At 39.6% G+C, this 22,765-nt stretch overlaps 1 protein-coding gene across 1 annotated transcript in view; it reads left to right on the top strand.

The window, feature by feature from the left end:
- Positions 1–6,851: 6,851 nt before the first annotated feature.
- Positions 6,852–22,765, top strand: part of Gtf2f2 (general transcription factor IIF subunit 2) — a 156,044-nt gene continuing 140,130 nt past the window's right edge. Inside the window, exons 1-2 of the mRNA XM_004640274.2 lie at positions 6,852–7,076; positions 19,604–19,677. Coding sequence (XP_004640331.1) covers positions 7,011–7,076; positions 19,604–19,677 — 140 coding nt within the window. The 5' untranslated portion in view covers positions 6,852–7,010. The remainder of the gene's footprint in view (positions 7,077–19,603; positions 19,678–22,765) is intronic.

Below are 22,765 nucleotides of genomic sequence, written 5' to 3'. Positions count from 1 at the left end.
TTGAAAATACAGACATTGTGGCCTATCATGCGGGCAGAAAAACTCACTGGAATGAGAAGATGAAAGATGCCAAGCAGAAGTGAAAAGTCTGCTGCAGAGCAGTGGTAAAAACTCTGCTTGGAGAAAGGGTCTTGAGTTGAACTTTTCTTGACACCTTCCATTAAAATGTAACTATTGTTTTTACCTAACCCTGGATGTAGAAACAACTGAGTCCCTGGTGTTTGTGTTACTGGATAGGAATTCTGTTTTATAAAAATGGAGCCCTTCCTTTTTACTCATAGAGGAATGTGGTCATAATGCTTCATTGATATTCATCACATGTAGATTTTTCTGGCTTTGAAATCTGAACACTAGTGCAGATCCATCTGTTTACTCTGGTATTTTAGGATTTACTGTTATTTATGATTTTTTTTATCTGGGTACTTTGATCAAGAATTTCAGTGCTGTTTCCTAACTATAATTTTTTATTTCATTTATAAATTATAATATAAATATTTTGATAAGTTACATATAAAAATTAGATTTTATTACAGCATCGACAAATTAAAATTTCTCATGTTTTATTTGACACCATATTCCCGCTGTAATCCCTACCGGGCAATTAAACTGAATTGCTGGGTGTGACGGCTTCTTGCAGGCCACCATAGGCATATGTTACATCAGACATAAAGTCCTTAGCAGCAGTTATTCAACTGGGTCATGTCATCATGGGGACATTCATGCCGAGTCCTGTCTGATCCCCCAGGAGGGGCATGTTGCATTTGTGTGTCTTGCTTTGGTTTTGGCGCTGAGCTGCCACTGGGTAGATGGTCCCATTTTGCATACAATTAAAAATCAAAAAGCTTTATCAAAAGTCTCTCTTAAGTCTATCTCTCTGTTTTGGACTCCTGCACTTTTCTCCGCCGTCACTTGCATGCCAATCCCTTCCAGTCTCTTTATTTTTGCACAGAAACTAATAGGATCTAATAGGATCTTTTTTTTTCTTTAGAATCTTTAAGAAATGTAAATTTGCTTATTTCATGTTTAAGCTTAAAATTCTCTTTTGACTTTACATGTGTTTTAAATAAGGCCTTCAAGGTCATGCCTGCTCTGACTTCTTTTTCCAACTCCAGCCAGTAGTGTTGTCCCAATTATGCCGCTGCTTGTGTCCTGCTCACTGGTGTCCCCTCTGTTCTCCACACGCCAGCACATGAGGGCCTTCCCACCTTGGAGTTTGCAAATGTTACTATTTTATTTTTTGCTCTTTATATTATTTTTTCCATAATTTTACTGAGAAACAAATATGAGACAGTTTCAAACCAAATTGGTAGGACAATTTCAATAATTAACACATTACATACATTCTTCCTAGTGGTTAATTGCTGTACAAGATGCGGACATGATATCCTATTTACAAACACCATTAGAACAAATCCCTGTATTCATTAAGAGAATGTAATTATATATCTATCCTAACCACTTTGAATACACCGATACAAAATGGACATTCATCTGTATCCCCTTTTTTTGTTTAGTTCCGTTATTTTAATATTATAGGTGTGTTAACTCAGCAAAATATTCTAAAAGAGTCCAGTAGTCCATAATAGTATTGGGTCTTCCGCTTGACTGGCAATGTCAGAAATTGTTGACCTGAGTTCCCTACAGCTCAACTTAACAGCATGGCTTTACTTCTTATATTTCTTTTTTATACTTTTCTGCTGGATGGTTAAGACCAAGGTAAAACAGGAACTATGCAACAAGAGTTGTAGCTTTTGGGTCTGATAAGGTCAGTGAAATCCCCTCAGGATTTATCCTGAGATCCTGTACCTCAGATTGTAGAATCTTTGTCAGTGTCAGCCATGTGGATGAGTCACGGCCAATGCTTGGCCATTGTGCTCTCTGTGAAAGCCTGAGAGAATGTTTTCTCTCCATGTGACTCTCCTTAGGCACACTCTACATCATCAATCACTTTCCTCTCTGGCCTCATAATCTCCCTGATCAGAAAATTTGGGACACTACCGAGTTACATGATGTTACAGTATAAGTTCTCATATGTCCTGAGTCTTAATTGACCTTGGAAGGCTAGGTCCAAAATGTTGGCTTTCCTTGTGGCTCTCCTTTTTCTCTAATTTTGGCCTGCAAACTTAGGTTGTTAACCCTCCAGAGATGTTACTATTTTTACCAGACACTGACAACATAATCAGCACAAAGATTATAAAAACTCATATCTCCCTATTTTTCTGTTTTACCATTATCTGTGCTCTTGAAGTTATAACTAATTGTTTATATGGTGAAAACACTCAGTATAACATATTAGGATACTATATAAGAATACACAATGTATATATCACATGAAGTATAATGTCTATCTTCTAATCTTGCTTTTGGTGTTGTCTGCTTGGTAGGTTGAAATCAGATATAGTAGAAATATTTACATCACAGAAATTGGCAAACACTTTGTGTGTGTGTGTGTGTGTGTGTGTGTGTGTGTGTCTGTCTGTCTGTCTGTCTGTCTGTCTGTATAGGGTTTTAGGAAAGGTAACCTCATCAAAAAGTTGTTAAACATTTACCAGTAAGCTATTGCTATAATAATACTTCTGTACTTTCTTTAGTTGATCCAATGTAATTACTGTAATTACCAAATGATTTCTATCCATAATGTTAAATTTTTTGATGTATTTTCTCTTTTAATTATATAATTACTTTATGGAGAGGGCATAATGATCCTAATTTTTTTCTTGTACCAGAAAGCGAAAGCGGGACCTTGTATGTGCCAGGCAGGCATTTATGTTGCTGAGCTATGTCCCTGTCCCCAGTGATGCTATTTTATAAGCAAGAAGACAGGTCCAGAGAGGCTAACATAATTAGGTTCGTATGTAATAGAGTTGTAACTTGAAGACATGACTCCAAAGCTCAGGCTCTTTACACTAAACAATATGGAAATTATTTTAGGGAGTGTTTTGGGCTTTTTGTGTATAATTGGAGAAACAAGGAATACTTCTGAAATGTCAGCATTCTGAGAAAGAAAGAAAGAAATACAAGGGTTGAAGAGAAAGATAGGGGAGCCGGGGATATAGCTCAGCTGCAAAAGTGCTTGCCTGACAAGTGCAAGGTCCGGAGTGTTCAATCCCTGGTACAAAAAGAGACAGAGAGAGGGAGAGGGGAGAGGGAGGGGGAGCGAGAGGGAAGGTAGAGGGGGAGAGAGATCAGAGAAGGAGCTTTATGGGCTTGATGTGATATGGAAGCAAAATTATCTATCTATGATGTCATTGATATTGGGGAAATAGAATTAACTACCACATTGTCATATTCATTTGTAATTTGTGAATGATAGTATTTACATTAGCAACCAATAAATAAGCAGTCTTATTTATGAAAGATTTCTTTAAAAACAAGGTCTTTACAGTGGGTATTATTATTGCTATTGTTATTTCATCCTTTGTGGACTTCTCTGAAGGTAATAGTTTCTCTTGGTAGTAAAGAAGGGCTGTAGCCTGGAAAGACACAAAGAGTGCAGTCATGGACACAATCTGGGAGTGAGCTCAGCCACCGTTAATGTCATCCTAATTCCTGCAGCTCACTTGCACCTTTGTTGTTTATACTCTAGTGGTACCAATAGAATTATCATGTTCTGAATTTATAAGGCATGGGGAAATTCTAGCTGTAAGTCAAGTGGCAAAAAGAAAAAAATTCTTGTAAACTTTCTCTAGACCTTGGACACTGGTATAAACCTTGGACACTGGTACATTTCTAATGAACTGTATTGATGCAGGATTAAAAGAATGATTCTCAGATTTTTGTTGTACCTAAGTAATACAAGGAGGAGGGGCACTTGCTAAGATGTCAGTTTCTAGACTCATCTCTGGAAATTGTGATTTTGTTCACCAGGATTGTAACTCAGGTGTCTGCATTTTTGGAACACCCTTTCAGGAAAGCTAATACAGCTTGTCCAGGCACAAGATCCTGAGAGACTGGTCTAGAATGAAGCATGTTTCCTAGTGGTTGAGGTGGTTGGGGTTTGCTCCTCTGCAGCTAGTCCAGAAAGCCCACAACTGGGAGCATATTTCTGCCTCGGGGTAAGGCTGTCTAAAGATCTGAACCAGAATGCAGCCTAGTAAAGATCAGATCACAGGTTGGTCTGAGCATTGTTTTTTTTTTTTAATATTTATTTATTTTTATTTATTACATTTATTTATTGTGTGTGTGTGTGGCCAGCTCAGCCCACCAGGGGGCGGGTCTGGCTGGCATGTGGTGCTGGGGATCGAACCGCGGTCCCTGTGCTTTGCCAAGCTTGTTTCAAGTAGGTGCTTTAGACCACTGAGCCATCTCTCCAGCCCCGGTCTGAGCATTGTTAGACTTTTTGGAAAATTGCTGGCAGCAGTGAGTTTTGGGATTTGCCTCCCAGAACCATATTTGTGTCTTAAAACATTTGATATGACGTTGACTAATCAATCACATGGGGAAGTAAAGAATTTTCAATTGTCTTTTGTGGCCCACTCATCTTTACATCCAATGCTCTGCTGGGCACCAAACTTGAACAGGGTCTTGGAAGCTGATTCTTTAATGATTATGGGACTATATTTTGGAATAATAGCAATTATTTCAGCATATTGTTACAAGGATTTAAAAGGGTAACATGGGTAAAACACCTAGCAAAGTGTCTGGCATGGCATCACCCTTTGCAAGGTGAAGGGTCTTGCTGCAATATTTTTCACCTTGTGAGTCTCTAGAGTAAAGCTGTGAATCTTATGCACAGAGATCATGTACTCTTTTTTCTCTCACAGCTCTGTGAACTTTCTTCTTAAGGTAGAAGGGGGTTGGGAAAGTAAACCGCAAGATTGTTCTTTGTTCAACAGTGTATGAGGAAGAAGTGTGTGGAATAATTTTTTCCCTTTTTTCCTATATAACAATTTTCAAGGGCTGGCCAAATAGCTCAGCGGATTAAAGTGCCTGCAAGCAGGCTCAGGGGCCAAGGGTTTGATCCCTGGGCCTGCTGTGCCAGCCCCACCCCTGGGGCGCTCTGAGACAGCAGTTGAGACGGCGGCGTGGTGGCCGGCGCCTGTAATCCCAGCTCTTGGGAGCCTCTAAACAGGCGGATCACTATGAGTCCAATCTAATAGGGAGACCCTGAACACCCTGTAGATCCTATATATATACTTCAGGATAAGGAATATTAGCAGGGATTAAAGAAGACATTACATAATGACAAAAGAGTCAATTCTCCAAGAAGAAAAATCCTCACTCCATACAGATCTAAAATCAGACTCCAAATACATTATGCAAAAATGAGAAAACTTTAAAAAAAAGAATTTTCATATCTTCCCTTTTTTTCTCTTTTCTCTAGCCTTTTATTTGGCCATTTGTTCTCTCCCAATCTCTTTAGCATATGTGCTGCCAAAGCAAGCACTCTCCCAATCTCTTTAAATACCAAGACAGACACATACTCCTGACCCACAGATCAAGAGCAAGCTCTTTCCTTTTCTCATGGTCTCATTTTAATTTATTCCTTCTACTTGATTGGACCCTAAAAGAATTTCCCTCCCTGCTTGCCTTTTATAAATGTTAGGCCCTTTCCCAAGAACGCAGTCCTCCTTTTCAAGACATTCCTGGTCTCTTTCATGTTTCTTGTTAGTTTTAAAATCGCTGGTTTTAGAAACCTGACAGCATTTCCTGGCCTTGTACTATGCAGAGATAGAATTTCTTTGATTTTGTGCCTGGCTCTACTGTGTGACTCAATAAATTACTTGCCATTCTTACACCACCTTCCCGTTGTTTCTCTTCAGTGAATGTTCATTCAACCAAAGCCGACTGAAATCTGACAATGTGTTAAACACTGTGCCAGACATTGTACATATAAATGAATAAAGCACTATTTCTTATTCATCAATTATGCCTCAATAAGTTTGGAGAGGAAGCACTATTACTGTCTAGGAGGAGTCTAGAAAATAACAGTAGACATGTAAACATGTATAGTAGAGTGCCCTGTGCTATCACACACTGCGAAATTAAGAAATTGAACTTCCTCTGGGGGAGTTCATAAAACGTCTCATTGGAGTGACATTTCCATTAATCTTGAAACGTAAGTACAAGTTTACCAATCAAAGGACAGAAGTAAGAGTGAAGGAAAAGGAAAAATAGGACATTTGAGAAAAGGGCATCAGGTGTGCAGAGGCTCTGAATGACAGGCAGATCCTACCGTGCTGGGGGTGTTGGCAGATGGGTTGGGTGTGGGGCAGGGTGGATGCAAAGGGCTTATTACATCGAGAGAGTCTGGTTGAATTTTAGATTAGAGGCAAGAAGAGAAGGAGAAGGGGAATGTTTAAGTAGGGGAATTAAATAATCAAGTTAATCTTTTCGACGCAACGTTACTGATTTAATTCTATGGCAGCTGGATTTGAGTCAGAAAGGGATGTGCTCTGCTTGCGTAATCCGAACAATTTGGGAGGTCCCGTTTGAGCCACAGCTTTCTTTTCTGATCTAGAAATAGTATGCTTTCAATATACTTAGGACCACTAATCCGACCTCAGTGCCCACTTGCCTAACGATGTTTAGCTAAGAATGTTGCTTGGGTATCCCAACCTGTCCTTCAAAAGTCTTTCCCTTTATGGCTAAGGTGGGGCATTTGCCTACGGTGGGACATGTACGGAGAGCTTTGGGATCTTTGGGCCCAATTTTTCCATTTTACCACTCTTTTTCTTCAAAAATACAGACCTTACTGTTAAATGTACTGCTGCCTTTTTAGCTGGGCTGGCTTCCCTTAGTTTTAATTATTCACTTGTACAACGCTAGTAGCCACGCCTACCTAAGGAATTGCGGAAACAGGAAGTTTGTCCGAAACAGCGCGCCGTACTGAGGACAACCTTGCGCAGGCGCAATTCCGGGCTCCCAGCGGCGTGTTCCCCTAGGCGGCGAGACGGGCTCGACTTCTTAAAGTCCGCCTTTCCCCGAGACTCACACTTTGTTCGAGGAGCTTGCCTCGCACCCCTCCTGACCTCGGGCCACTGCTCCGGCCCACAAGTCTCCCAAGACCCATGGCCGAACGTGGGGAGCTCGACCTGACTGGCGCCAAGCAGAACACGGGCGTGTGGCTGGTGAAGGTAATGTTGGCGAGCCTCCTCGTCCGCTCTGCTGCTCGGAGAAGTAGTGTAACTAACTTGAAACCGTGCTGGGCCGTGTATCCTTTGAAGTTGTGTTTAAAGGAGCTTCTCATTGTCTCTGGCAGGACCGAGGAAGTCACTGACCGTGCCCCAAAGTTTCAATTCTGTACTGTTCTCAGTCTGCCTGGACTAGAACTCCTAGAACACTCTTGTACGGGGGTCCTGTGCTGGTACGAGCGCTGTAGTATTTCCTAGGCAAAGAATGCCGTGCTGTGTGTGTGTGTGTGTGTGTGTGTGTGAAACTTGCTGTAGTAATCAGTCTGTAAGTTATTTGAATATCTGCTCCCAAACGATTTTTAAATTTTTTTATTTTTATTTTTAAGGAAAAGGGTCTCCAGGGTGTTCAGGGTCTCACTACTAGACCAGGATCTTAGTGATCCGCCTGTTGACAGCCTCCCAACAGGCGCGCACCACCATGCCCAGTCTCAGTTGCAGTCTCAGCACGCCCCAGGGGCGGGGCCGTACCCTGGGGCCATACGGTAGGCCTGGGGATTGAACCCAATCCGTTCAACTATTTGGCTGGTCCTCCCATACTATTTTCTAGTCTGGAAAGTAGAAGCGGCCCTTGTATGACATGAAAGTGTTGAATTGTTGATAGTCCTTCAGAAAAGTGGGAAGAGCTATAAACTCACGGAAAGGAAGGCCATTGGACTAGAATATGTTTTTGAGTCTTGAGAAACCGATCTTTAGCCAGGTGTGGTGATGCATGCCTGTAATCCCAGCACTCAGGAAGCTGAGGCAGAAGGATCGCCAGGGTTGGAGGCCAGTCTGTGCTACATAAGCCAGCCTGCGCTATGTAGTGAGTCCCAGCCTACAAACAAACAAACCACACACAAAACAAAAAAATTGGCTGTTAGTAAATATTTCATCGCCTGTAATCCCAGCTCTTGGGAGGCTGTAAACAAGGGGATCCCTACGAGTCTCATCTAGTAGTGAGACCCTGAACACCCTGTAGACCCTTCCCTAAAATACAAAAATAAATAAATATTTCATGTAAAAACATTTTGATTAATCCACAGTGGCACTATTTGTGCTTTATTTTTCATGTAAAGCAGTGTTGTCTTTTAGGTCATATTTAAATGTCATCATGAAAGTCTTTGAACCTGAAATAAAATATGGGACCTTTGATTTCTTAGTGCTTTTTTAAAGTGTCTTATCACATGGCTAAGTTCACATTAATTAAATCTGAGGCTTTCCTGTTAACATTTCTTAAAACAGTTCTCATGATCATTTGGTAGAATATCAAATCTCTATTCATCAAAACACTTGTAGTGTGAAGTGATTCACTGTTTGGTGTTGGTTTCTTTTTCCCTAGTGTGTGCACACAAAAAATTGCATTCTATGAGAAGATCTTTGCCTATCACCCAGAATAGTGGTTTTGGCATATAGTTATTACTCAGCATGATGAATTCTGCAACTTTTGTCGTGGTCTGTGGTACTCATTTAATGTACCTCACAGCTGCAGCAGTATGACAAAAGGATGGAGTACATGTGCATTTTGGGGTGCATTTTGGTCTTCAACTCCTTGTTAAATGAAGGAGTCATTAAAGAGACCTTCCTTAACATGGAAGTAAAATGCATGAAAAAAATGATGTGATTTGAGACAGTATATTTGTGCTTTGAGCACAGTAAATATTTGGTAGATGTTTGTTTTGTAAGATTTGGATGGGCAGACATAGTACTGTATACTACGGGGAATGGAACAGAAATGCCAGACTGAAAATGCGGGTCAACATAGAGTGTCTTGGAAGCAAAAAGGAGATCCTAGAACTGAGGGTCTAAATAAAGGTTGGATCCATATACTTGGAATATCAGGAAGTGGAAATGTCTTAATTTTAGTCTATAGGAGGTAAGGAATTTTAAGGAGGATTTTGAGTGGGGCAGAGAGGTAAAAGGTATTTCAGGGGAAAGAAGTTTGTTTTTGTTAATTTAGAGGGAAAGATGATCAGAGTCAGAATTAGAAAAATCTCACAGGGCCATAGCTATATGCTAATGAATCCCCAAGAGTGAAACTTCTTTAGTAAAAATCATCAGAGTTTGGTGTCCATTTTTACTGAAAACAACTTAACTTATAGAAAAAGGACTTGGTGCCAGGAGAGTCCGCGAGATAGCTCAGCAGACTAAGCGCATGCTTTGGCAAGCGCAGGGACCAGAGTTTAATTCCCTGTCGTCGTCGTCCCAGTGTCCGGTCCCCCCCCCACACACACACACTGAGCCAGTAAACTAGTCCGGGCAGGCATGGTGGTGAATGTATTCTCAGCATTGGGGGGGCAGAACACAGGAGGATCACTACCAGTTTGAGCTGTGTAGTGACACCCTGTGCCAAATACATAAATGGAGAAACAAAACAAAACAAAAAAACAGAACTTGGTGCCAGGGAGATAACACAGCGGCATAAGTGCCTGCCTCACAAGCGCAAGGTCCCAAGTTCCGTCCCCCATACCGAGAAAAAAAAAAAAAAAAAAACTTGGCCCAAGTCAATGATTTGTTCTTGTTTTAAAAGTGTAGTTATAATGTTTTATTTTTTGTTTATCACTTCATTGCTCCCTCATATCAACTTGGAATGCTTACTTTTCTAATGTCGCATATCAAAGAAATGAGCAGACTTGCAGTTATGTCTTTCTGGGATGTGAAAGGGATGTGTTAGATGGTTCCTTTTTCTTCCCAGTTCTTGTCTTGACAATCTTATTTCTGAAAGAGGATGAGAATTACTAGTAAATATTTTCTATTTTAAAATCCATCCATGTTCTCCCTTTATTTGACAACTTTTAATTCTGTTCTAGTTAAAGGAGTCCCAGTAGGCAGTGAGGTTTGATTTCCACAACTTTCAGGTTGAATTGGTTTCATTTGTGATAAGGTTAGCATTATTATTATTTTTAAATGTATTTGGTTGTTACAGGGTCTCAATGTGCAATTGGACTCTTAGTGATCCTCCTGTTTTCAGCCTCTCCAGTGCTGGGGTTATAGGTGAGCGCTACCATGCCCGGGCTCTGTGGCTCAGCCTTCCCAGCGGGTGGGGCTGGGGCATGTCGGGATGGAAGCTTGCCTAAGCTTGCCTAAGCAGATGCTTTATTCCGCTGAGCTGGCTCACCAGCCCAAAGGTTAGCATTTATTGTGATTTTTATGCTCATATTTTGAACATGCATAGATTTTTCATCTTTGAATTATAAGAATATATTATATGAGGCATTACTTCAAATTATAATGGCCTATTTCATTTTCAGCTATGTGTGATATTATAAAATAGCGTATTGCTTAGAAATTGTCTTCATTCTCATCAAATTATATTGGTGAATATTGATTTTAACTATTCTCTTACCATTAATATTTTCTATTATAAACAGTACTTTGAATTCCAATCTTTGTTGGAACATCTGTGAATTTCTTTCTGGAACATTCAAAGTTTATGGGTATTCGTATACATATTAGTTTCATCACTAGACAGGTGTAGAATAAGGTAAGTGTAGTAACATTTATACATTTAGGAACTTGGAGAGTTTTCAGCAGAAGAATTTAGTGTTTGGCAAGAACAGAAAATATTCATGGAGAAGGTGTTATTTAAGAAGAGGCTACTTGATAGATGTGGTGGCACATGCCTGTAATCCAAGGGAGCCTGAGGCAGGAGGATTGTAAATTGTAACCTAGTCTTGGCAATTTAGTGATTTCATAAGATCCTGTCTTTTTTTTTTTTCCCTGAATTTTTTTATTGGTACATTTTATATATACATAGTGATAGCATTCATCATAGGGGAATAGTACCTTGCTTCAACAATAGTTTTAAGCATTTTTTTAAAGATTTAAAATTTCTGAATTTAGTTCAACTTGTAATACCACATTTCCAAGAAAAATGAAACTTTTGCAAAGACATTTAAATAAAATCATACCAAGATGCACAAAAATGAAATTGTCCAAAAGGATCCTGTCTTAAAATAAGAAAAGGCTGGGTGGGGTAGCTCATTGTGAAGGCCTGAGTTCATCCTCAATACCACTTAAAAAAATAAAGAACTTAGGGAGCTGATTAGTTATAAAAGAACTTCTAGTCAACATGGGAGAAATTAGTTTGACCAGGAAAAAACAAATATAATAGATTCTTTAAGGCTTGTATTCTTCTGGTCTGATAAAACACCATCTTTGGAGTTTAGAATATTTTAAATCTGTGAGAATATGATGAGCTAGCTCCTTGTAGTGTGACCTTTGTTGTATTGCTTGGTCTATTCTACTTCTAGATTGCCAACTGGGTACACCTCTACTACACACATTTTGCCAGTCATGATTAAAATATTGGGTGATGTTTAAAAATATTTTAGCATATTTCTTTTGTTTGGCTTCTTATATTTATTTTTTCTGTATTTTTAGGGAAGGGCCTACAGGGTGTTCAGGGTCTCACTACTAGATCAGATTCATAGTGATTCTCCTGTTTACAGCCTCCCAAGTGCTGAGATGGTGCACACCATGGTGCACACCACCATGCCCAGTCTCAATCGCCACCTCAGTGCACCCTTGGGGTAGGGCCACGATGGCAGGCTCAGGGATCGAACCCCTGGTCCCTGTGCCTGCTTGCAGGCACTTTAATCCGCTGAGCTATTTGGCCGGCCCAGGCTTCTAATATTTAGACTTCTAGGAAAATCATCTCCAATAGTGGTTGTTGGAAAATAAGCAGGGGTGGAGTTTTATAAGTCATATTGTGTTGGGGCTTGAATAATTTAGAAATGGAGGGCTGGAGAGATAGCTCAGCAGACCAAAGTCTGCTGCTTAGGCAAGCTTAGGCAAGCACAAGGATGGCCGTTCAATCCCCAGCACCACATGCTGTGCCAGCCCGGCCCCCACAGTGGGCTGAGCTGGCCAGAGTCCTGGTGAGTGATGGACATAGTGGCACATGCCTGTAATCCCAGCGCTGAGGAGGCTGAAAGCATGAGGATCACCATGAGTCCAAGCTGTGTTGTGAGACTCTGCAACAACCAAATACATTAAAATGAATGAATGAATGAATGAATGAATGCAGTCTTTTGGGGGGATTGGAGAGGTAGGGATTGTTGTAGGTTTAACAATAATGTGTTAAAGTCGATAGGAGGAAGTGATTCTTTCCCATTCAACCTTCCTTGTGCAAATATTTTGACTGTTTGTTGGAGAGTGGACATTGTCCCCTTTGAGTGTGGTGTCCTTCACTCAGCAGGTGAAATGCCTCCAAGCATAGCTTTAATCTGCTCAGATATGCAAGCACATAGATCTTGGTGACCAAAGAGAAAGCTGTGTACTACAGAGAGATAAAACTAGAAGTGATGATACAACAAAGCCTTGCAGATAATGGGTAAAGAGAGAACTTATGGAGCAGGTACATTACAAAACAAGTACGTAGTAGGTACTAAGTATGATTTTCATGTAATGAGTTAAGGTTTAAGGAGGTTAATTTCTTGTCAGAGAATGAAACTATGGTTTAAATTTAGATCTGTGGCTACAAAGCTTATGCCAGCAAAAAGGAACTGTGTTTTTCTTCCTTGGGTCTTTATTGGGTTCTGTCTTTGGAGAGTCAAATAAGAAGTTGGGAATTTAGTTCTGTCTCCTTGGTCTTGTCAGCTCCGTATTGTGAACTTTAAGAACATACAGTAAATCATATGGAGTGATGCATCTCTGGGAGTTTTAGGCAGGAGAAATGAAACTTTGAGCTTAGCCTGGGCAATTTAGTGACTTAGGTGAGACCCTTTCTGAAAAAAGAAAAAAGGACTGGGAATGGAGCTCTATGCAGAAACTCTGGGTTCAGTCCCAAGTACCACAATGAAGGAGGGAGGGAGGCAGGAAGGAAGGAAAAAAGAAAATGTTCTCGGTTACATTTTCTGGGCAGCTGATTCTGAGATGGAGATTTATTATTAGAATAATTTTGGAGTATGCACTTGTGAAAGGAAAAAATTTGAGGAACCTTAGTGAAAAAGCCAGGGATGATTCACCAGGGAACTCTCCAGAGCTGTCCTGAATTGTAGTGAGCTGTGCCTGTCAGTTATGAGATGTGGTTTGCCTAAGGAAAAGGACTGACTTTGGGCAAACAGTCTCTTTTAGGGGAGGCCTATTTTAAAGAAGACTTAAATAACTGAGGGCTATTTGCTCACTACACCCCAGCAGCTAAAAAAATACAGCTTTTTTTTTTTTTTATAAAAAGGATACATTTTGATCATTTGTAAAAAAATGAATGCACATTAAACCATAATTTCAGCGAAATGAATCAAACACACAAACTTAAGTATCCTATGGCTTCTCTTATTTTTTTTAAGAATACAGCCTTTGATCATAAGGAAAAATATAGATGTCATAAATATCACAGTGTCTAGTACAGTGCCCTTAAATTGCTCATAGTTTGGGAGAAATAGGGCTTTGGAGTCTAGTAGTTGGAGAGCTTGCTGTTTGATGAGGCAGAAGCTTAGGGAGAGTAAGGCGTGCGTGTGTCACCTTCTCACTTTAGCTTTAAAAGTAGGGTTGACCTCTAACTACTCTGTCCAGCTTGAGTAAACTGATTGATTCATTGCACTAGCTTCCAGTGATTGTCAGTCACTACTAGGTTCTGAGAATGTTGTAGCGAGGAAGACAGACATCACCTGTGCTCTGTGAACCAGGATTTACAGTCTAGTGCAGGAGACAGGTATCAGTCAAGTATTACTCCTTAGGAAAAGCACTTACAGCAAAGGACACTGAAGTTTCAGAAGGAAGTAAGCAGAATAAAAAGAACAAACTGGGAAGTGTAGATTTTTTAAGTTCTCTTTTTTTTTTCCCCCGAGAAGAGAAAGTTAGGTCATCAGCCCAGGAGTAAGGAAGAGGTGGTAGATTTAAGAAGTGAGGGGAAAGTGTGAATCATCTGGAGTGGGGAGAGATTGACTAAGGAGATACGGTTAATTTGCCAGCCATTCTTCAGGGTTTAGCTGATATTTATAGCTGTGTAGTGAGACTAATTAGCAAGATTGTGTTTCCTCAGCTGCTTAGATACAAATGTGGAGGAAGATGAGGCTTTCATGAGGATTAGGTTCTGTCAAGCCAGTAGAATAGAGGTATGGAAACAATTTCAATGTTGGACCATGAAATCTTGATCCATTAAAGGAAGTGAAGACAGAAGGTGGAGCAGTGAGAGATGGTTAATTAGTGAATTGAAAGATAGACATTATTGGAACTGAAAACTGAAGAGAGGGCTAGGATTTAGAAGATGGTGGTCAGAATGATTGCTTGAAATGCAGATGATGGGAGGAATACTGTTAGCAATAATGAGATCTTAGAGTATCTAGAAATAGGTTCATTTGACTCATTTAAGTAGTAACATGATGAAAAGGTAGCATCATTTCCCTGATAGTGACTGTATTAGGGAATAGAACTTCTGATTGATGGATGAGTAGACTACTGTCTTAAAAAATAGGTTTTTATTTGGAGTAATTGACATGTAAGTTCCCAGAAATTAAATATCAAAGACAAAAGCCAACTATCTTGTTAGATAATATTTCAAGATTAAGATCATAAGGTGGTATTTCATGTGGTTCAAGGATTCAAAATTTTTATTTGATATTGCCGTAGTATTTCTATAAATCTCATACTTGTAAACATCTGTTGCTTTTTAAAAATTTACCAAGGTTATATTTCTTTTTGTTAATGAAAAATTTTAACTGATACAGACATAAAAATTGTGCATATTACTGAGAAGCCATATGATGTTAACACTTATTTATGGAGAAATATTCAAAATGCTTTCCCCACTTTTCTTTGTGGTATGTGGTAATATAGTCTTAGTCACCCTATCGTACATACAATGGTGCACTAAAAGTTCTAACTTCAATATAGAATCCATTCATCATTCTTAACCTTTCCTCCTAACCTTTGTAGACTCTGGTAAATACTAGTCTACTCTCAATTTCTGTGAGATCAACTTTTTTTTTTTTTTTAATGTTCCACTCATAAGTGAGTTCATGCAGTACTTGTCTTTCTGGTCTTTGTTTGGTTCACTTAATAATCTTGTTATATTCATGTTGTCACAAATGACAGGATTTCTTTCTTTGTTGTTGGGTTTTTGTTTTTTTTTTGGTGGTACCAGGGATTGAACTCAGGATCTTGAGCTTGCCAAGCAAGTACTTATTCCACTGAGCTATCTCCCTGGCCCTCTTTGTTATGTTTGAATAGTATTACCCTGCATGTAGGCATCATGTTTCCTTGATCTGTGTATCAGTAAGTTTTATCCATCTGTTGACTATTGTGAGTAGTGCTCAGGTAACATGAAAATGCCGATATTGATTTCATTTCTTTCTTAATGTATTTGGGGGTCTTACTATGCAGGTCAGACTCATAGTGATCCTCCTGTTTCAGCCTCCCCACCGCTGGAATTACAGGTGTGCGCCATCATGCCTGGCCTTGGTGGCCAGCTCAGTGCGCATGGGCGGGACCAGCACAGTATGTGGTACTGGGAATAGAACTTGGGTCCTTGCACTTGCCTAGGCAGGAGCTTAGGCCACTGAGCTATCTCCACACCTCTTGATTTCATTTCTTTTGGGTCTGTACCCAGGAGTAAAATTACTGGATCATATGTAGTTTTATTTTTAATTTTTTGAGAAACTTCTATAAATTATCTTCCATAATGACTGTACTAATTTATATTCATATCAGCAGTGTACAAGGGTTTCCTTTTGTCCACATCCTCCATCCTGTTACTGTTTTTTGATAATAGCCATTCTTAATAGAGTAAGATGATACCTAACAGGTTTTGATTTGCATTTGATTTTGCATTGATAATTAATAACATAGAGCATTTTTTTTCAAATACTTGTTGGCCTTTGTATGTCTTGAGAAGATCTACATATTTAGCCCTTCCACCAACTTTTAAATCACTTTGTTTTGTTTTGCTATTGAGTTTTTCGAGGTGTTTATGTATTCTGGATGTTAACCCCTTCTTATTTGTAGTTTGCAGATACTTCTCCCATCCTGTAGGCTTTCTTCAGTCTGTTGTTTACTTTGCTGTACAGCAGCTTTTTAATTTGATGTAATTCTATTTGCCTACATTTGCTTTTGCTTCCTGTACTTGGTTGTCTTGTCCAAAATAAAAAATACATAAAAATATTCCAAGTCTATTCCAATGTCCTGAAGCACTACCCCTATATTTTCTTCTAATAATTTTTTTCACCAGGAAGCCTGGTCCTGATGCCACAAGGAACTGACTCTTTTTCTTCAGTTCTTTATGTCTTTGGTAAAATAATTCAGACCATATATTTAGGTAGCTGTGCACAATTATAGGCAGAGTTTAATGTAGAGCAGATACAGATAGAATGATGCTTTTGAGTGAAAAGATATGATAGACAGTGCCATATACATATCTATGCGAGTAGCACCCCTCGTTCCCTGTGCCTGCTGATGTCTAACTACTTCCTAATGGCTTCATTATTTTTGGCCTTACATTTATTGAAGTCTTTAACCAATAGTTGGGTAATGTTACTGTTGCAAAATGATTTCCTGATTTAATCATATAAGAAACTTACAGATGAACTTTTTAAAAAAATTTTATTTATTTATGTGTGTGTGTGTGTGTGTGGCCAGCTCAGCCCACCAGGGGGTGGGGCTGGCTGGCATGTGGTGCTTGGGGACTGAACCGTGGTCCCTGTGCTTTGCCAAGCTTGTTCTAAGCAGGTGCTCCAGACCACTGAGCCATCTCACCAGCCCTTTCAGATGAACTTTACAAGAGTTCTCTTCTAAATTAATTGTCAGCCCAAGACAGGGAAGGTATTTAAACAATGTTCCTCTTTCTGATATTGAGCCTGTAGGCTCTGGCAACCAGGAACTTTATACGCCATATTCTAGAAGTAGAGGCCCTGTGTCTCTTGTATGCTTCGGAGATCTAATAAATGATTATAAATGTGTTATATGCTGAGATCTTCTTTTCTTCATTTAACTAATGGCAAAAAGAAAAGTTCTGTTTTGGACCCCTTTTTCCCTTGTGCCTGCTAATGTCTAACTACTTGCCTAACAGTTTCATTATTTTTGGCTTACATTTAAGTCTTTAACTAGTGTTATGGTTTATGTCTAGGTGTCCCCCCAAAGCCTCATGTAGTCATGGGGTGGACATCTAGAGTTTGTGATTAATTCATGATCCAGTGCTGTGATTATGGATGTGAGTACTACACCCAGCCTGGGGCAGATAACCTGAATGCAACATAAGGAAGACAGATTTGCTCTCTATAGCCATTGTTGCTGCTATTCTTCCCATTTGCTCTTGCTGTTTTTTTTTTTTTATTTTAAATTTTTTTTAAACATTTATTTATTGTGTGTGTGTGTGTGTGTGTGTGTGTGTGTGTGTGGCCAGCTCAGCCCACCAGGGGGCGCAGCTGGCTGGCATGTGGTGCTGGGGGATCGAACCGTGGTCCCTGTACTTTGCCAAGCTTGTTCCAAGTAGGTGCTCTAGACCACTGAGCCATCTCTCCAGCCCCTGCTCTTGCTGTTTTACTGCATTCTGCCACCATGAACTGCTACCCTCTGCCATGTGCCACTCTGCTTTGCTGAGTATAGACTGAAACCTCCACTTTCTTTCCTTATTTCTGGGTGTCCGGTATTTTGTCCCAGCAATGAGTAATAAGTAACTGAGACAACCAGTTTTGCGTACCTTTTGTAACTGATGAGAGGGATATTTGTAGCTTCATTTTTCTGCATATAGACCCTGAGTTACATAGCACCACTTACTGCTTTTTTTGACTAATCAGTACATGCCTACTGTAAAATTGAAGCGGCACCTTGATTTTACTTATGGAAACTATTACTTCTTGTTTTTAGTTTGTATAATTTTAATGGTGTTCACTACCCTTCCCCAAAGATGTCATTGACTCTGGCCACTGAAAAAATATCTCATCTCTGAGTACAATGATAGGTCCACTGATAGGCATATGAAGAAACACATTGGGGCTAGAGACTTGAAAAGGAGCTGTGCTTGCTCTATAGGAGCTGCTTTAGCCGTTTAGCTCTTCAAGGGGAGGCTGTTTAAGAATTGAGTCAGTTTGGAGGACAGGAGAGATAAGAAATGGTGAAAGTCCTAGTAACATCATTTGAGCCTTAATCTAGCTCCTTAAAACTACTTCAGGAATTTTATTTACTTGGGCAGTAAATCCTGTCTATGTTTAAGGAGACTTTCTGTCGTCCATAATCAAAGAAGATCTAATGTGTAGAGACAGTTATCATAAGGAGTTTGCCAGATTCTCTAAGCTTGTTTGAACTAGTAAAGAAGAGTATAGTTAAAATCTTATTAACATGTTAAATCTTGCTCTTAGACCATTTGGATAATCTGTTTTTTAAGCATATGTGATCAGACCTAGAGTCAAATCTTGTATCTGATACTAGCTACCTGTTGTTTGAAACCTCAGATTCAAGGCTGATGCAGGATTGCTGTGAGTTCAACACTAGTCTGGGGTACATAGTTAGTTCAAGGTCAATGTGGGCTACATAGTGAGTTTAAGGCTAGCCTTCACTACATAACAAGACCCTATTTCAAATACAAAACAACAACAAAAACCCTCTCAGATTTAGTTTTCTCATGTATAGAATGAAGAGAATGATAGAAATTTTACAGGGTGATTGGAAGTATTAAATGGGTTAATGCATATATAATGTCTAGCATGGTATCTCACACTATTGGCTTCCTTTCCCTTCTTCCTTCTCAACCTCTAGCATATTGTCTGAAACCTAGCAGTGGTTCTGTCAGTTTTAGCATGAAGGATATATGCATAATTGAACAAATACCATCAGGGTCTTTTACCGTTGTTTCGTAATTCTTACATATTCATCATCCTGCAATTTATTTGACTAATAGTCAAGATTTTTTCCTCTAAATGAAATCTTGCTACATAGATTTTTTTTTCCTTCCCAGCTTTGTCAACAGCCTCTGACTCAGTCATTCATGTTTTTACTATTCCAAGACTACCAAGAGAAATTACAGTGACAAATAACACTCACTGAGTACTAGCTTTGCATAAAGTATCTGCTTTATACTTTATATAAAGTATCTCATTTATTCCTCATAATAGAATAATCTTCATGGCATGTACTGCTTCTCAGAAAATGTGAAGTAAGGGTCAACATACATTATTCCGGTTTTCTTTTTTAGAATTAAAACCCATCAGGTGGCGTGTATCCTGTTACAGATACAATGTAATACATTGATTAAGAAAGTGGACTCTGGTGAGGGGGGTAGGGGACTTGCGGGTTAGCTCAGTTGTTTAAAGTGCCTGCTTGGATAAACTCAGTCAGGTGCAGGGACCATGATTCAGTCCCCAGCTCCATATGCCGCACCAGAGGCAGCCTAAGCCAGCCAAAGAAAGAAAATAATAAATAAATAAATATGAAGATAAACTTTGGAGCCAGACTGTCATGGTTTAAACTGTGGCTTTTTTATTTATTCTTTCTATTGCAAATTTGTATAATCTCTGAGTACCTCATATTCATCACCTAAAAAATGTTTTACTTTGTTTTAGGTTCCTAAGTATTTGTCACAGCAATGGGCTAAAGCCCCTGGAAGGGGTGAAGTTGGAAAACTTCGGATTGCCAAGTAAGTTAATTGCATGTTACTGACATTTTTAAAAGCTGTACCTGAAAGTTTTACAAGTGCTTTTGTTTTTTTTTTTTGTTTTGTTTTTGTTTTCTTTTCAAAGTTTTATTGATAAACATATAGCAATGAGACAGTTTCAAATCAAATCGAAAGTACAGTTTCAACAAATATTACACTGCATACATTCTTCTCAGTGGTTAATTGCTGTATAAGATGCAGACTTGTGATCCTACTTACAAACACCATTAGAAAAAATCAGTCTATTCATTAAGAGAATGCAACTATATATCTATCCCAACCACTTTGAATACACAGATACAAAATGGACATTCATAGTTATACCCCAATTTTTTTTAAGTTCCGTTGTTGAATATTATAGGTGTGTAAACTCAGCAAAATATTCTAAAAGAGTATAGAAGCCCATAATGTCATTGGGTCTTCTGTTTAACTGGCAATGTCAGAAATTATTGACCTGAGTCCCCCACAGCTCAACATAACAACATGGCTTTACTTCCTATATTTCATCTTCATACTTTTCTACTGGATGGTTAAGACCAAGGTAAAGCAGGACCTGTGCAACAAGAGTTGTAGCTTTTGGGTCTGAGAAGGTCAGTGAAATGCCCTCAGGATTTATCTTGAGATCCTGTACCTCAGATTGTAGAACCTTTGTCAGTGTCAGCCATGTGGATGAGTCACGGCCAATGCTTGGCCTATGTGCTCTCTGTGAAAGCCTGAGAGAGTGTCTTCTCCCCATGTGACTCTCCTTAGGCACACTCTACGTCATCAATCACTTTCCTCTTTGGCCCCATTATCTTCTTGATCAGAAAATTTGGGACACTACCGAGGTACATGACGTTACAGTACAAGTTCTCATATGTCCTGAGTCTTAATTGACCTTAGAAGGGTAGGGCCAAAATGTTGGCTTTCCTTGTAGCCCTCCTTTTTCTCTAATTTTGGTCTGCAAACTTAGGTTGTTAACCATCCAGAAGACAAGCTTATTGTTATTATCAAACGATTTACGCTATCAAGCTTAACCTCACTATCTCACTACATTTCAAACATCTTAGGCATAATAAGGAACAGGTATTTTTCATCAAGTATTGATATGTTGAACCTTAAGTCCCTACATAATATGATAAAAAAATTTAAAAATTAGATTATATTTTAAAAATTGGATAAAGAATTCTGTGCTTCTCATGTTTGCACAAAAGTCCAAAAATCTCACCATATACAACCTTGAAGCAGGACTGTCCCACAGTATTCCTTTTCCTGTCTCTTGCTTTCATTCACCACCCCCTTCTTGAACATCCACCTACCTGAGAGACATCTTAGCAGTAACTGGCATGTCATGACAAGCAGCCCGTGTTCAGAATACCACAATGACAGGCGCTCCCAATATGAAACCACTATTACAAATTACCATCTGCAGTGCAGTAGCTTAGTTCACAGATATCAGTATACATAGTTAGTCAGGGTGAGAATCTTTCCAATTAACTCCTAGATTAAAGAATCTTCTGAATATTCTCCGGATCATTGCCTTGCTCAACTTTTACATATAACTGCATGGCTTAACATTGTCATGTTTCCTAGCTCATCACATTTCCCTCTCTTGATTAGTTAGTCCTTGAGATCCTGCTTTCCCTTTCCTTGTATTATATCTTTCTATTTGTATTTCTTCTTTGGAATTCTTATACTAGGGAGACTATACGATATTTACACATGTGTGTCTGGTTTATTTCACTTATGAGTATATGTTCAAGTGGCATCCACTTCAATATAAAGGCTTGCAGTTTATCATTCTTAATAGCTGAATAATACTCCATTGTGTAAAAATACCACATCTTTCTCAACCATTCCTCGGGTGATGGGCATCTTGGTTGTTTCCAAGATTTGGCTATCACAAATTGTGCCGTACAAGTGCTTTTGAATGTGAGAACAATTGTTGATCAGATAAAGAATTTGCTTGAGGGCTGGGGAGATGGCTCAGTGGAATAACCACTTCCCTGACAAGCGCAAGAGCCTAAGTTCAATCCCTGGTTCTGCCAAAAAAAAAAGAATTTGCTTGGAAGATGAGAGACAGTGCGTAAGGCAGGCCTTCCAGGGAGTGGGTTAGGGAGCAGACATACAGAGTAGTTCCTCAACCCATTACATGAGGCTTTGGGGGCCACCTGGACACAAGCTATAACAGTGAGACTTTTACAGGTCATTGAATTTTTCTGTGTTTAGATTTCTTGTCCCTGAAGCTGCCTGATATGCAAGGCTTTTATATGAATTCAATGAAATATGAAAATGCTTGTATGTAACTCTGTAGGATGAATGTATTTGTGGAAATGGTAGATAAATTACTTTTTCTTGAGTTGTCATACTTTTATATATTTTGTCTCTAGTGCTAAGGCTCAAACCTTTAACCTCAGGCATGTTTGACAAGCCCTCTACCACAGAGCTTCAATCCCAGCTTTAGTCAGAGTTACTGAAAGCTGGGTTTGATGCCACATGCCTGTAATCCCAGGACTTGGAAGGTTGACCCAGAAGGTTTGTGAATTTGAGCCCACCCTGCGCTACCAAAGGGGCACCTAGCTTGAGAAACACTGAGTTCAAGGCCAGAGTAAACTACATTTTGGACTATGTAATGAGACCCTGTCTCAAAGAATAGAAGTTTTAAGGTGGTTTTGTTGTTGTTGTTTTATTTGTTTGTTTTTGGTACTGCAAATCAAACTCAGGACCTAGTGCTTTCCAGACAGGTGCCGTGTCACTGAGCTAACTCCCCCAGGGAAACTTTAAGCTGGGCATGGTGGCATACACTTGCAGTTCTAGCATTTGGGAGGCTGAGGTAGAAAGAGTGCCAGATCACTGTGAATTTGAGGCCAGTGTAGGCTACATAATGAGTTCAAGGCCAGCTTCTTCTACGGTGTGAGACCATGTCTCAAAAAAAAAAAAAAGGGGGCTGGAGAGATGGCTCAGTGGTCTAAAGCACCTACTTGAAACAAGCTTGGCGAAGCACAGGGACCTCGGTTCGATCCCCCAGCACCACATGCCAGCCAGCCCCGCCCCCTGGTGGGCTGAGCTGGCCACACACACACAGACACAA

Source organism: Octodon degus, unplaced genomic scaffold (assembly GCF_000260255.1).
Source record: "Octodon degus isolate 3935 unplaced genomic scaffold, OctDeg1.0 scaffold00122, whole genome shotgun sequence".
NCBI classification, from domain to species: domain Eukaryota; kingdom Metazoa; phylum Chordata; class Mammalia; order Rodentia; family Octodontidae; genus Octodon; species Octodon degus.
The sequence above is the reverse complement of the archived record's forward strand: the minus strand, read 5'-3'. Positions and strand labels throughout refer to the sequence as shown.